The following is a 16,804-nucleotide window of genomic DNA, read 5'->3' as shown; positions in this document are numbered from 1 at the left end:
GATATATATATTGTGGTTTTCTCAGTATCAGCTCGCCGTTTGGTGCCTATGGCGATAGACTCGCTCCTATCACGTCATGGGACGAACCAAACTTGGAGAATCCACTCACCCCAATTCCCATTCGCTTCCATAAAGGGTATTTACATAATGGAGTTTACTGCAATAACCATTTCACCATTAAAACGAATTAAGCAATAAGCCTCTAATACTTTAAAAGTTTAACCATAATTTAGGGGAAAATGTTTCAGCTTTCCCTTCCGCTGTTAACATAATATGAAATCAAACCATTTCGAAATACTTGTTTGACTAGACGTCGCTCGCGGATCCGTCTGCGTAAAGAATCTTAGGTGAAATAAAAGTCTCGCTGTATTGTTCCGGGACAAAATTGTCGATGTTAATTCAAAGCCAATGGCCTTAAGGTAGGACCGGGTAAGCTCCTGGGCCCTCACGCTTACAAGGGCTTCTTGCGGTATTTTTAGATCACCACAATCTATTTTGCAATCGGAGACTTTTTTTCACCTCCCAAGGCCACGCATCGATTAAATCCACCGCTGTTCAAAGCATGGTCAAAATCTTTCACCACCGTCTTTTTTTCTAACGTCAAAATTCCAAACGTTTTCACAAACCTTCACATTTATAATATTAAGATAGTCTAAGGTCTTCGAACGCCCATCGCTCTGTATAACGATAAAATTCATTCTTTTGTTTGATGTCTTTATAGAATATTAATAAATCCTTTGTCCAATCTTTTCTTTGATGTAGAAAATAAATATTTTATTTTAGGAGTCTTAAATATTGACCTAAATAGGCTGTTTATATTCTAATACCCTTATGGAATAGAAATTAATAATGATTGAAATGATAATTCACTATTTCCAACTCATTTCTAGCTCCTGTCGACAGTATAGTGGCTCATGTAAACGTGTCGCGTTCTGGAATCATCTGTATATTCAGTTTCGATCAGGCCAGCATAATTGTGTCAACTGACAAGGGATAAATCATCTCTCAATACTCTATTAATCATCTCAATGTATGGTCTATCCGGAGGCCATATCACTAAACAAAAGATATTCATATCATAGTTCAGCTCTACATAAATAATTCTACTAAAATACAAAAGCATAAAATATTATATAACTTCATTTTTCTGATCCACACTGTCGGAGGCCATAAAAAGATATTACATATCACCCCACATTACCCGAATGCATCTAAAAATTGTGCAAAAGAATCCCAAAATGGATTTTATGCGGTCAGTTACAAACTACCCATAAAATATTACGAGACTGTAGATAAAGCCGTTAACTTTAACTGAGGTTGACCGAGATTTTATCAAGATTTTGAGACACTAATATTCACCGAAATATAAAGAAAGTTAAGAAAAATAATTATTGGGATAAAAAATTACTAGTTTAAAATTAAATGTTACAAAATAAATACAGAGTCATTTGAACATTGCGTTACTTAATTAAACCACATACTCGTCTTTACCTTTGCTGACATTGTGCCAAAAATCATCCATTAATAACGAATATTTTCATTAAAATCCTGGTTTTAGGTTTCTGATCTTGATCATTTTGCAGTTTAATGCGGATATGGCGTGTGCGTGAGTGTATTTCTGACTGAAAGTATGACGTTGCCGCTGCGATGTATTAGAGCACTGTAGTGTAATTAGGGCACATAAAATTTAAAATTACCTATTGTTAAAAATATTTATTTTGTTCTAAACTTAGACTTTTTTACATCCACGGCTCAAGTAACCTACTGTAGTGTTATTTCCAAGTAAATAATTATATAGTTTCATTTAGTAGTACAATGTCAAAATGATCCTGTATAGTATTGTACCAAAAATGAACCCTCACCCATCTTCTTGCTATACAGCTGAACCCATACAGCAGTGTAAATTTTCAATGTGGAATCTAGATAATATACGGTAAAATACAAGGTATTGAAGTATTTATTTCTTGTTATTATACCATTGTTCAAAGGATGTTACATTAATTAAAATATTGTGAATAGGGTCGGTCCCGGTATTGGGATAGTAATAGACCCCAGGATAGTCCTATTATTAAAATCGATGCTACGTTTGTAAGAGAATGTAAGTTGGCGTAATATTTTGTGCTATAATAAAGGATCTAATTAACACGCACGTGTCTTTATTCCCAAAAGTAAGGCAGAGGTGCAACTGGTACAATTTCTGCGGCTCGTATTCTGTCCTATGATGTGATAGGGTGCGAGTCTATCGCCATATCAAGTACCTAAATAATCACATACGCTAACAATACGAGCTTCTTCTTTTATACCAACAGCGGCAATACGGTCCCTTGTGAATTGGAAGGCTTGCGTGAGGTCATGGCTCCAACACGTAGAGGCCCCTTTAAGACACATTACTCTAGTTGGGGTTTATACACCTCGCAAGTACTTCCTCTGTCTGTACTTATGAAGGAAATACAACCAAAGCTTGCAAGGTGCAGGGACTATTGCAGAAAAAAATATTATTATATTATATGTATGATTCCCTCCGAGCCAAATTGCGGCCACGGCTGCCAACCTCATCAGAATCAGCCACGAAGGAGATATTATAGTGTACAAGTGTGTGCACAATACACAGGTGAACTCTCTGTTCCTTCACTCTCATAGTCCGATGAGACGGCAATCCGACATGACCGGAGAGAGATCAGAACCAACGGCTTTACGTGCTTTCCGAGGAACGGGGGCATCACACCACCAACTTCCTCTGTGTGTATAAAAATATATGTATAGATGCTAAGCGATAATTGTGTTATTACTGTGAACAGATTCTCGAAACGACAAGCCCGGGCACCGGAGATAATGAACGAAGTGAGCTCGTACCGCGACCCGCTGATGTACAATGAGTGGCCGGTCTACACAGCGCTGCCACGAGCCGCGCCCAGGTAAGGAACATACGCGAATTAGGAATAAAATAAATGAAAACCCATCGAATTGTGAAGTTTAGTAATAAGTTGTAAAATAACCTCGAGCTATAGACAGTAAATCTTCAAGTCATGATGGAACATCAAATAGGTACGAAAGAGACGACGCTGTTCTAAGCTATAACTAGCTAGATTATCACTTTATAAATCATTTTTTGTGTATTAAGAATGTTAATACTATATTTTACGTTTTCATTTATTAATTTGACGTAAGAGATTAATAATTGATTAAATAGATCACTAATTAAATATGTATTTAATATTATCGGCCTACAATCATTTCACTGGTTTGAAGCAATTTTATCCCCCACCATAAACCAACATTCATTCGGTTCTTAACTTCTTTAAAATAAAAAAAAAACATTTTTTTCTTCCTGCAATCAACCATTCAGTGCATATCTTCCCTCAATTTTTTATTCTTCCTTCAATCGCCAAACGGATTAGTAATGAATACAATTGTACCCAGGTTCAGATACCAATATCCGACGGTACCACGCGAGGCATATGGACGAGTGGTGACTAAGGCGCCGCCGAACGTGGTGCGCACTCCTGATTACGATGAGGTAAGTAACAACATTATTAGTCAACGTAACATAAGTCTAATGGCAGGCCACGATTATACCGTCCTCCTACCAACTCCTCTAACTCAGAATCTGGAGCTCTTAACTCCTTAATATTGTTGTCATTGTCGTGGCACCCGTGAGTTGTATATTTTAAGGTCCTAGATTCCTGTCAAGCAAAAGAAAATGTGTTTTGGATTTAAAAAAGACAACGGTGTTCGGTTTTGTAATTTGTGTCCAATATGGCGATAGACTGCATAAAAACTAGTTACATTTGTTGCGCATCTGCCTAGAATTATTACTGGAGCTGATCCACTTCTGAAATTGATTTCACTAATACTATATAGCTGTGCCTCTATAAAAAAAACTTTGATGAAGGCATATTTGTGTATAACTAAATTACGCTTCATTAGCTTTTCGAAATGCCAGCCTGACGCTAACCTTCGTTAGCAGTTAGTCAAAGTGTATTTGCTTTCGTATACAATCAATCATGTAGTCATGAACATAAACTTTCGCCATGTTATAACCGGCAAAGGGTTTGACGAAGGCGCCCTGAATGCCCTCCGAACGGACCTTGTAAACGTCGCGCATTTGCACTTGCTTCTAATGGGTATATATTCTAGAGATTTATATTTCACTAGCTTTAGCTCGCGGCTTCTCCCGCGTGAAGTTTCCGGGATATACTTTTAATAAACTGTAATTAAATCATTATAAATTGTAGCCTATGTGTTATTCTGATGTATAATCAACATTACTGTAAAGTTTCATTCAAATCCGTTCAGTAGTTTTTTCGTGAAAGAGCAACAAACATACATACATCCATCCTCACAACTTCAGCATTTATAATATTAGTAGGATTCTCTGTGACTTGCCGAGCATCGACAATCGGTGCCGTAAATGCGTGCCACTACCAAGCCAGATTAAAGAGGAGTTGCAGTGGGAGTGTTACGGCAAAAAAAAAGATGTAGTATACAGATTCCGCCTGGTTAAGTCCTATTATGCAGTAAATTTTTGCCGCCAAATATGTTTTAGTACTGTTAAGTTCCCCATTGAAGGATGTGGTAGTAAGTGTATTAATGGATCTGAGAGTAAGCATCATTGCTCAGGATAAGCATTGTACTGCTTAAAGAAAGAAATAGACAATGCAGTTCGACATCGGTATCTTTAGATTAATCGCTAATGGAGCAATAGTTTGACATGCTTATAGACTATGAGATTTGTTTCGTTTATTTTCGTATTGAAACAAAGGATCTAGCAATTAAAATGCTATTGATTTCAGCCGTAAATATTATATTAGTCCAGTCAAATTAACATTGAAGTTAGGAAAAATTCGCATTCGCTGAAAATTGGTAAAGGTTGAATAAATTTTTTTGCACACATAGGATCGATGGGGACTTTTGACATTTTATTGGTAATGATATATTTAACGTCTATGCCAATTTTCAGCTCAATGCGAATTTTTTCTAACTCACAGGTTTTTTCTGTCTATTTTGACTAGACTATATAGTATTAAAAACATTTTGCAATTTATGGTAATTTATACGAATTTTATGGAAGTTTTTTACTTTTTAACAATTCAATAAGTTTCGTAGAACACTTACAGAATTTCGAAACTTGTAAAAAGTTTAGAAGTTAAGCAACGAACGCTACGAAGCCTAACCATGGAGTTCGAAGTAATCTATAATTTAAGCCTATTGCAATCCCCGGGGCGATTTAGCAATCTGCCAAGGCTACACTTTTAAAACAAGGTTAAAACTTTGTTGAGTTTAGCAATGATTGCCTTAATAAAGTTCGGGAAGCCATAAGTTTTGTGATGTATTGAAACAAATTTGGCAATCGTAAACATTGGTAAAACTAATTTGACTGCTTCTAGCGTAATTGTATTGCGCGGTGCCACCGCTCTAAGGTTATGGGTTCAAATTCCGGATCGGTCAGTGATATTGAGTTTTCTATTCAGTATAAGTGGCGATAATTGAGAGGGCTAACACGCTAAAGGACGCCTTTGGAATCTAGGACATTGAGAGAACAACTATCCGCATTGTCGTTCACCTCAGAGTTGCTGTAGTCGAGCGAGTAGCCCCTACTGCTCGCACGCGACTGTCTAAGCCCCAAATAATCGCCACTTACGACGGACAGCAGGGGATGCCGTGGGTGAATTATCACTTGCTTGAACGATGAAAGTAAACATCATGAGGAACCATAGAAGTTTTCTATAACAATTTTGAGGGTATGTAATGGTGGACTAAGGCCTAATACCTCTCAAAAGTACAGGAGGCCCGTGCCCAGCAGTGGAACAGTATATAATACAAGGCTGATATTATAATATTAGCCCGTGAAATTTATTCGCGATAGACTTGCGTCCTATTATGCAATCAAACATGTACCCTATACATATTATCCAGAAATATTCAATACGACTCACAAATTTCATCGAAATTAATACATTGGTTCATCAGAAATGTAAAAAAACGTCCTAATGTTAACATTATAACTTTATCATAAATATTTGTAGAATTTTATTGTCATCCACGTTACAATTAAATAACCAAGATATTTCATTATAATGCTCAACGATGTGAAATTAGTAACAGTTTCGCACTGATGCGATGTAAACCACGGTTGAAGGGTCATTGGGGTCATGTCCTCCCCCACGGCTGGTTCTAGGTGATTACTGATAATTTTTCAATGATTTTACACGAGATTTAAATACACGGGAATGACACGCATAATGCTATATGCAGTTATTTAATTTATGTGTAAAGGAAAATTTACTTCGTTAATTGATTAAAATAATTTTGATATTTTACAATAACATACTATTTCTTTTGTAATTAGATTTATTATTGTAATCAATTTGGAGTATATTATATCTTCGGTCCAGGGTTTGGTTTGTTTTTAGCTCGTTTAAAAAACATAGAAAATAATGCTGGTTTTATATATGTATGAAACTTAGTGTCGCAAAAAACTTCAATTAGCCTTTCAACCGTCGATATAATTTCTAACTTCGAAGAAGTTATACGCGTAACTGTTGTAACATATAATATATGCTAGAAACAGAAGGTTCAAAGTTCTATTGCTAGGCTAGACATTTGTATGGGTGTTCGAATTTGCCTGGGTTTGGATATTCCACTGATGGTCGATATAAGGCGCCCGTGCCGTCGAACTAAGCCTTACTCCAATTATTGCAAATCCAAATATTGCATTAAGGCGATACCTCAAGGTCCATTTTCATACATTTTGTTTCACCTTTAATCTGGGTAACTAAACAAGTATTGGCAAGTAAAGAATTTAAATTCACGTCTAGTTAGTGATTAGTTCTCGCAGTTGAAATATCCATGATTATTAATTATTTTTACGTTTTTCTTTCAACTGCGAGAACTAATCACTAACTAAACGTGAATTTAAATTCTTTACTTGCCAATACTTGTTTAGTTACCCAGATTAAAGGTGAAACAAAATGTATGAAAATGGACCTTGAGGTATCGGCTTAAACCTTTAAACTGAAAATTAATGCGGATAAGTGGAAGAAGAAACGATTTCTATTATTTTAGTTATTATAACTTTAACTTTATCGAATGATTTGAAGCAACCTAATGTAATCTGCAGTATTTTTTTCTTTTACGCGTCGCAGGTACATTGTAACCACCTACTTATTTCTTACACGTGCTCTTCCTTAATACCTTAATACTTACTTATTGAAAATTTAAATATAGAACAAATGTCACAAAAACAATCTCGTGATACACAAAAAGCTGAATCTACTTCGTTTGGAAACGGTAACAAAAGAAAACGAGCCTGTCAAAGCGCGTTCACGCTCGTTCAGAAATGGACGCCGCCATTTTTATTGCGTTTTGTTTCACCAATTTACTTTGTAACGCTTTTATCTACATTTCTTTGTTTATATTATTATCTGTGCCCAGACTCGTGGAAATTTGATGTACAATGGGTTTTGTTTTGATGTTATCGAATCAAGTTCGTTATTCAAATGCTTAATAAATTGATACTTATATATAATATCAACCCTGTATTACATATTGTCCCAATGTTGGGCACGGGTCTCCTGTACTACTAAGAGGGATTAGGCCTTAGTCCACCACGCTGGCCTAGTTCGGATTAGTAGACTTCACACACCCTCGAAAATTCCTATAGAGAATTTCTCAGGTATGCAGGTTGCCTCACGATGTTTTCATTCACCGTTTTAGCAAGCGATAATTCACATAGAATACACACATATTTTTTTTAGAAAAGTCAGAGGTGTGTGTCCTTGGGATTTGAACCTGCGGACATTCGTCTCGGTAGTCCGTTCCACAACCAAAGTGTAGGCTATCGCTGCTTATATTACAATTTAAGCAGCGATAGCCTAGTTTTAAATACTAGTATTAAATACTTATATTAGAAACAAAACTTCCACAAGTGATTTTTACAAACTGACTTCTGCAAATCTTGATATTTGCAGGACTAGCGGCGAGCCGCGTTTGTATAGAATTACTAAAACATTGCCGCTCTTGTATACTTCTCTTCTTTCTGCATCTTCTTAAGCAACTTCTCCTTCTTTAGACAACCTTACAGTGAGACGAGCAAGTCAGTCGCTGAGCTTGAAACTCTAACCAATGACCAACCGATGACCGATTTCTCTAATGCGCTTAAATATTTGATAACATTTTTTCAAGGTACTCTATTTTTAAAAGTATATTGTGGAATATGTAAAAAATATCTGACAAAAGGTGTAACGTCTTCTCTTGCATACTAATTATATATTTTGCTAACCTCAACATCTGGCCCTGTGGCGCAACGGATAACGCGTCTGACTACGGATCAGAAGATTCCAGGTTCGAATCCTGGCAGGGTCGCAAGATTGTTTTTGCATATTAATCATTTTTTTTTATAAAACACGTTTTATCTGCAGCAATACATATAATGAAATAATAATTATATTATTATTTTATTATTAATTTCCTCTGTGCTGTGCACGGGTAAGCAAATTTGATCAAACGCTCCATAAAATAACAAAAAATAATAATATAACTATGCCCATATAAAGATTAAATTAAAAAGTAACTTTTTTAATTTAATCGTAGAGAGATAATTAATCGTAGAGTTTCCTTGGCCAAGATGGCTAGGGGTGACATATCCTATCGATAAGTCAGTAGCTAAGATATGTCATTCTCATAGATTACGTTAGCGTTAACGATTGTAGATATGTTTCAAAGTAAACCGGTAAACCGCTCTATCTTGTAATATGAAGAACGAGAATACTGACATACTTATAGACTAATTGACTGCCTCGGTGGCGTAGTTGTACTGCATGCGCGGTACGGCAGCGCTCTGAGGTCCTGGGTTCGAATCCCGGGTCGGGCAAAGTGATATTTGGGTTTTTCTGCTCAGTATCAGCCCGGAGTCTGGAATTTGTGCCCGATATGGCGATAGGCTGGCCCCCTATCACATCATGGGACGGAACACACTTGGCGAAAAGTGGGTGCCATGGTTGCGCCTTTGCATACCCCTCTGGGATAAAATGCGTGATGTTGTGTGTGTGTATAGACTAATTTGTGATATTTATTTCCAATGAACCATTTGTAATCAATTTTGCCATTAGAAATGTTATAAGACCTTCTGCCTGAGACGTCGGCCGTGTGATAACGATATTTCGGGATAAAAAGTAGCCTATAGCACTCAAGAGTAATGTAGCTTCCTATTAGAGAAATATCAAATTCGGTTTAGTAGTTCCTGAGATTAGCGCGTTCAAACAAACTCTTCAGCTTTATACAGGGTTATATTGTCATTGCGTTACTAAATTAAACCATATGCTTATCTACTTGGAAATAACACGTTACAATAAGGTAATTGAGCGATGTAAAATAAAAAAATGTAAGTTTCGAACAAAGTGAATATTAATAAAAAGTAATTTTAATTTTACACGCCCTTATACCACTGCTAATACTCTAAGAGAATACGTCGCAGCAGCAACATCATACTTTCAGTCAGAAATACACCTATGCACATGCCATATTCGCATTTAACTACAAAATTATACAAATCACAAAACTAAAACCAGGATTTTTTGTGAAAATATTCGTTATTAATGGATGATTTTTGGCACAGTGTCAGCAAAGATCAGTATGTTGTTTCATTTAGTATCGCAATTTTAAAATGACCCTGTATACTATAGATAAACCTGCCGATCAAATCGTAGCCCGAATTCCAATCACGGCGATTGCGAGCATTATCCCTTGATATAAACAAAGCTCATTTGCCCCATCTGGCCTTTACACAGAATACCCATTAACAGCAGTTGTACCACGTACATTAAACTAATCGACGATACACGGCACGAAGAAGAAACGTCTACATTTGAGGTTAAAAAGCCGTAGAGAATTGCCTTTTTAAGCACCTAAGGTTGATTTTTCTTATCGCGGTATAGTCTGTTCAGAAAGAAAGCCGTCGTGGTCGAAAAGTGAACTAACTTTACAATTTTTACATAGCAACCCTTCCCCGCCATTTGGTAAATGTTAAACTCATTTCTCATATTGCTTTGTTATAAATTATCTTGCGTGTTCTTTTTAGGGATTTTTGTATAGAAACATACTGAAACTAAACAAAAAAGGTAATCTCTCTCTCAACGGTCTATAGACTGGACTTTAGTGCCGAAGAGTCTATTTAACCCGATTCCACTTCCCTTTTGTAATTCCTGTGAAATCAAAGTCTCATTAGAACGATTTGTAGACCTCAATTATGCATATTAGTACCTATGGTGTGTCGGGTACTCTTTTGGTAAATTTCCTCGTTTGCCACTGCTGGACTTGCCGTTTTTGGCTTTTAATTTTATACCTTATCCTTATCCTTGGTAACAACGTCGTTTAATAATGAATAGAAGTTAACTCCTTAAAATAATGCTGACTTATGGCTGATTTCAATAGACGAATCTAATCTCTAACTACAGATCCTTCATACATATTATCACGCCTCTATCCCATAGAGGTAGGCAGAGACTATGGATTGTCACTTTGCACGATTCTGGTATACTTCTTTCGCTTCCTCCACCTTCAATCTTTTGATCCACCTTCATTCCCGCCGGTTCAGCGTACTTTTGACCGCCGTTGATGCAAAGATTGTGGCTGGAATCTCTTATTAAAATCGTGTTTAAAGACCGTGTTTATAGGTCTTTTAGATATGAATTGAAGACGTTTTTTGTGTCAGGTTGATTAGTAATCTATTATCAGTTGTTCTAGTGTGGTCAAAAATTGATACTTATTTAGAGTCAGCCACATAAGTAGCTAAAGAAGTACAAACTTCAAATCGCTTATACAATTTTGTTCTTACTATTTTTTTTCATTTGCTTTACTTCACGCAAGAAAAAAAAATATTTTAAGTAATTTTAAGATCAATAGTTTTAGCACAGCTTCTACTACAGCTAGTTTTGAATCTGATTGTGCAATGTATATATTATATTGTACGATTGTCGTTTTAATTACAAAACAGCCCTAATTAATATTCCAATACCAATTTCATAAACAAATACAACACTTTATCACAAACTAGAGCGTCGAGAATGAATATTCAATCATATCGTAACTTTATACTGCAATTGCATTTTTATTTTACTTCCGAAACTATTAAACTTACGCAAACAGATGGCGCTGTTATGCAAATAGTAGAAAAATCGCAAACTTACTCGCAGTAATTAAAAATGCTAATTGTTTGTTGCAGATGTTTGGAATGCTGAATGTGCCGCACACGTCCGGAAAAATTCTGCGATACTCGGGACCCTCACGACCTCGTGGTGGACCTACCTTCATGGTGCCACCACAGCGGGACAGGTTAGGATCATAAAATAAGTTTTACCTGGGTAGGCAGGGTACTAGGCACTAGCTATCTAGTTTAATTTTAGAATTACTGGACTCAATATACTTGAATACATAGGGACTTTGACTTTGATTTGACAAGAGATAATTTATACTTCATTATTAATTGCTGAAAGATATGCCTCTTTTGACTAATAATATTTGTAGATTGACTGTGTTTTTGATGGTAACGTATGGGAGTCACAACTCTAGCTATAATGAAACTCCAAAGATGGCACTGAATATAGTATGTATTTCAAAGCTCCAGAGTACGTGTAATACACAGTGGCGTACTTAGGTGGTAATAGTAACAAATCGTAAGACGTACTAATTAAACAAAGGCGTACGTTGCTTTTATATGGGAGGTATGGTGTGACACAGCGTTCTCGCACAACTACGCACGTGCACTTACATAGCTGCGCAAGTGTGTGTGTCTCAACAATATCTAACGCTGTTTTGACAAAAACCTAAACATAAAACTCAGTAATTGCTCTCTAATAATGCCTTTAATGTCCATCCAGGTTTGAAGCCCTAAAGAAACTGATCAGACAGGAACACGTTCGCGAACTGCAGAGGAAATACGAGGCTGAACAGAAACAGGAACTGAAGGAGCTCACATCTGGAAGGAGGTAAGTGGTACTACCTCCTCCTAGCCGAATTTCGACCACGGCGGCCAATCTCAACGGAGATCAGCCTGGTACACAGGATATATTATAGTGCACAAGTGTGTGGGCAATACACAGGTGCACTTTCTGTTTCTTTACACTCATAATTCAGTGGGACGGCATGCCGACATTATCGGAAAGAGATCAGGCGCAGGACCAACGGCTTTACGTGCTTTCCGAGGCACGGGGGCATCACGCCAACTTCCAGACTCCGAGCTGCGACTAAGTATTTTTTTAAGATGGAAAAACCCAGTCACATTTATTTTAGCCTGACCCAGGATTCGAACCTAGGACCTCAGCGCGGTAGTACTTGTACCGTGTACAAATACAACTACGCCACCGAGGCAGTCTACCGAGGTACTACCAGCTATATCTAGTAGCTTCTAGGTACAACTATGCTATGATAGTATTTGATATTGGCTGCGAAAAGAAATTGTGAGATCAACTCAATTTCGGGTCTAAATAACTCGGTGTCGCAGTTAGGTTAGCGGCGTAATTTTAAATGGCAAAATATTTTATTACAAAGGATCTACGACGCCATCGAAATGTAGGTGCGTTAAATGTCTCAACTCTTGCAAATAAAAACAGTCCTTGAGAATCTCCTATGTTTAAAGCTGTTGAAAAAGCCATAATTCGGCCTACTAACTTAATTCCATCGACAGAAATCGTGTAGCTAAATAGAGGAGTATTTATCAGAGAAAATACGACTTTCCCTATAAATATTCAACTCACATGCTTTCAAGGCGCAAAACCAAAGTTTGATTAATTCCTATTCAAGTAAGATCGGATCAGAAAATAACTATACACACAGCTAAGATAAGCTTTGTATACCACACTTAATTAAACAGTGTTAGCGTCTGTATATACAGTTCCATTGCCGTTAAATGCTTACAGCGTTAAGTCTGCATTGCATTTTCTTTTACTGTTATTGAAACTGAGAAATTCGTTTTGAAGTAATCCTTTGAAGTTTAATTAAAACTGTGCGGATTTTATACGTAGTTTATTAAACATAGCCATAGCCCTTTGTTTGGAACTCCGCCCGCGTGTAGACCTTTCTTGATGTAATAAATCCACAGTTTTCTGGGTAAAATACTGGTAGGACTCTCATATGTGAGCGTCCGCCTGAGTATCACCGCATTGTCTATATCTGCCGCCAAGCAGTATGTAGTCATTGCTGGGTTCCAGTTTGAAGGACATTGTAGCCAGTATAATTATTTGACATAATGACTTAACATCCCATGTCTCAGGATGGCGAGCGTAGTGGAATGCCAAACAATATTATGTAATTCAAGGTGTTGAATTCTATATCTACTGTTTATAGGCGGTCGTATCGCTTACCATCAGGCGAATGGCAAACTCGTATCGTCATTCAAAGCAATAAAAAAATGTATCCTGTTTGTTAATCCAGACCATTGTCTATCTATGTTAGAAAAACTATCAAAATCGGTTCACCGGATTCCAGTGGCGAAGGGTGAACTTTTTCAAAAGGTAACCCGGTGTAAAAAAATTGGCGTCAGTTAAGATATCGGGGGCAATTTATCGGAAAACAAAAACTAAGACAACGGATTAGTCTTAAATCGAAATCGACAAACCTTTACATACCTACTAAATTACCTATTATGCGTAAATAATTGAAACATTCATAAAATCGAACAATAAATGTAGATAATTCTCCTTCCATTGACCACAAATATAAGTACTTACCTATTAATTTGTTATAACAACAACAAAAGAAAGTATTAAAATTATAACCACACTACCTACCTATAAGTATCTGTTTATTCTCAAAATAAAACTGTAAATGTAATTTCCCCTTATAGAAATAGGTATCACGGTTGCCAAACAGACCAACAGCGTGTACCTACATGATAAACTTATATAATTATACTCAATTTAATAATCAAGAAAGGTTATTCGTTAACTTTTGCTTGTATCCTGGCGCTATTTTAAAATCAGTAAAATATAATATTTATTTTCTTCTAACAAACATTTTGTGTTTGAAATCAAAAAACTTTCAGATCTACTTCAAATATTTAACCATCTAAATACTAATACGTGAAATCACAGACTTATAATATACTTACGTAAAGGTACACATTAAACTGATCACAGGTAGTGAATTCCATTATAATACACATTTACTTGTAGTTTCTAAATAAACAAAGCGCTGGTAACTAAACATCACAGAACTATCAAAAAATAAAATGAATAATATGACAATTTACAAACAACGCAACTTGGTAGCATAATAAATTATGACGTTTGATGGACGTAAAAAGTTGTTTTTAATTATTATTTTATGTAGTTTAGTTTAGTCAAGTAATAAAACCAAATAACTTTATGTGATGTCATAGTCAACATAAAACTTATATATTTGTACGCTGACACAACAGCAAAGCATAGTGAACAAATTATATGTTACTATAACACCTGTAAACTAAGTATCTATGCTTACAAATAAATACTTTGATTTGATTTGATTTGACAACTATACAAAGTCGGTTAACGTGAAGCCGAAAATGCTCGGGTTCCCTTTGCCCATATCTTCCGCACAATTCCGACAAACACTGGCATAGAAAGTCATAGAAAGTGCTGCCATCTATGTTAAAAAACATACTACGACATTAAGCCGCTTGACAGAAAGAAAGAAAAGAAAGAAAGAAAGAAATATTTTATTTGGTTTTAGTTACATAAATATATATATAAAAAAACAAAAAAAATAATAAAATGAGAACGAAATTAATACTACATTAATACAAGAGAAATCAAAAAAAAATAATAATCTACACAGAGAAACCAAAACCAAAATGGATCCAGCGGGTTACCTTGCGCCTGTGGCGTCACAATTTCACTTTGGTAACGGAATTTCTAGGGAACTAAATACAAGGTGCGCCATCTAATGTTATTTAAAATAAGTAATCGATATCGATTAAATTATCAATCAACGGGCTACTGGCCGATAGATGTCATTATTAAGTAATCATTAATTATAATTATTGTCTATTGTCTGATATGTTGTAAATTTAAATTTTCCTATTAAATATATTGTTTAGTATCGCTGAAAACCTAAAAGGGAAGCCGGTGGGAATCGGCTTGTATGGACGCTTCGCCACTGCCGGATTCTACTTTTATTTCTAACAAGCACCCTAAACTTCGCATACAACGATGAGACAAGCAAATTCCTCTTTACACACTAAACCACGCGCACCTTTTACAAACAATACGAGAAGTTTGGATTACGAAATACTGTTTGAAACCACTCTGCGCTCGACACCTAAGATTAAATAACTAACACAATGATTATGAGCAGTGGTTGCAAAACGCAATTATATAATCTGCGTAAACGAAGCGTGAAAATGATTGTTCCTTTTAAAGGTTATTTTTACGTCCTATTAATCAATAGAAGTGCGGGTACTTTAATGTGTTACATTTCACACTGCAAGGAAAAGTTTTTTGTTTCTTTTTCCAATGAGTTCACAAATTTATGTATTACACAATACCCAAGTTTATGGTTATCGTGTTGGATGATGAAGAGCGAGGTTTCGCTAATTGATAATATGTACTTCTTCCAGCCTGCGCTACCCTAGTGCGGATTGATCCTACAAAATTCCTATAGAGAATTTCTTTCCTTTAGATTTCCTCGCAATGTTTGCTTTCGTTGTTAAAGCAAGCTTTAATTCATAAAGAATACACACATAATTTTAGAAATTTATTGTGTTTCGAACTCAGCAGTCCGTTCCACATCCAACTATCAGACATTTTACTTAAATTATAACAATATCATAACCATTTATTTAAAGGCATATTTAACAGTAAGTCATTAGTATTTAGTCGTCATACAGTTATTTCTCGAGTATCAATGACTCAAACTTCGTGTATCAGGCATTAAGAAAATTTATCATTAAATTTCATTTGCTGCCTATCTGTTATTGATTCACGCTTCTCGTAAAAACAGCTGAATAGAAATCGAGCCAATAAAAATCCAATAAAACGGATTCACTAGCGCAACAGACAGTCAGTAATTAAAACGTTGAATACCTAGCCGTGGTGAAGAGATTTTTGAAAAGGAATCCGACAACATATAGTTACTAAAATGTATAAATGCGGTCTGCAAATCGTTCTAATTATATATAAATATAAATTACAATAATGTGGGCGGCAGGATTCGGGTTATATGGACCCTTCCCCACTAACGATTCGCCACTTTTTGGTACGTAAAATGCTATTACAAGATGACGACAAAAAAGGTCATTGTGGTTAACATTAAATTTCTGAGAAAAAAAAACGTTAGTTTTCAATTTTTATGTACTGGTCAGGGTTTGAGGGACATCATTGCTTCAGTACCTCAGCCCTACGGTAGCTAAGCCGGTGGGTTATGTAATTTAGAATGATTTTCATCACGTTTCGAAAAATATGATAATTAAAAAGTGATCTACTTTAAAGTTTCATTATCATCATTAACAGCTTAATGAAGTCCACTGTTGCACATAGATAAAGATGTCCAGACTAACCTATTTGACAATATACGAAAATCGATCGATGCCAAACACGTTCCAATTCTTAGATAAACGTAACGTTCAAAACAGAGTCTCGAAAATTCTGGCTTTTCAGTAATTCTCTTTTATATGTTAAACTTTAGTTAAAACGATGCTAAAATCTACAAGGATTTTAAATTAGGTAGTCCGTGACAAATAGTAATTAAAATTTGTCTCCTATTAATTCGGGAAAATTTAGCTAATATCTCCGACCACCCACTTCATCTCTATTAAAACAATCTTCGTAAT

The 16,804-nt window shown here is 35.8% G+C and overlaps 1 protein-coding gene and 1 non-coding gene across 2 annotated transcripts; both read left to right on the top strand.

Annotated features, from left to right (window-relative positions):
* The first annotated feature begins 2,807 nt into the window (after window positions 1-2,807).
* LOC119189304 lies at window positions 2,808-11,344 on the top strand. Its single transcript, XM_037438495.1, has 3 exons — window positions 2,808-2,915; window positions 3,421-3,517; window positions 11,222-11,344. The coding sequence occupies exons 1-3, from the start codon at window positions 2,833-2,835 to the stop codon at window positions 11,342-11,344; spliced, it is 303 nt and encodes a 100-aa protein (XP_037294392.1). The 5' UTR covers window positions 2,808-2,832.
* Window positions 8,292-8,364, top strand: Trnar-acg. Its single transcript has one exon. It is a non-coding gene; the product is annotated as a tRNA-Arg (tRNA).
* Window positions 11,345-16,804: the final 5,460 nt, after the last annotated feature.

The sequence above is a fragment of the Manduca sexta genome, chromosome 3 (genome assembly GCF_014839805.1).
Source record: "Manduca sexta isolate Smith_Timp_Sample1 chromosome 3, JHU_Msex_v1.0, whole genome shotgun sequence".
NCBI lineage: Eukaryota > Metazoa > Arthropoda > Insecta > Lepidoptera > Sphingidae > Manduca > Manduca sexta.
This window is presented reverse-complemented; position numbering and strand designations above follow the sequence as displayed.

Bases quoted from the DNA above. Each gene is read 5' to 3' on its own strand.
- LOC119189304 (XM_037438495.1), top strand. From the start codon at position 2,833: ATGAACGAAGTGAGCTCGTACCGCGACCCGCTGATGTACAATGAGTGG. The intron at 2,916-3,420 runs GTAAGGAACATA...AATTGTACCCAG, and splicing joins CTGCCACGAGCCGCGCCCAG to GTTCAGATACCAATATCCGA. The intron at 3,518-11,221 runs GTAAGTAACAAC...TGTTTGTTGCAG, and splicing joins GCACTCCTGATTACGATGAG to ATGTTTGGAATGCTGAATGT.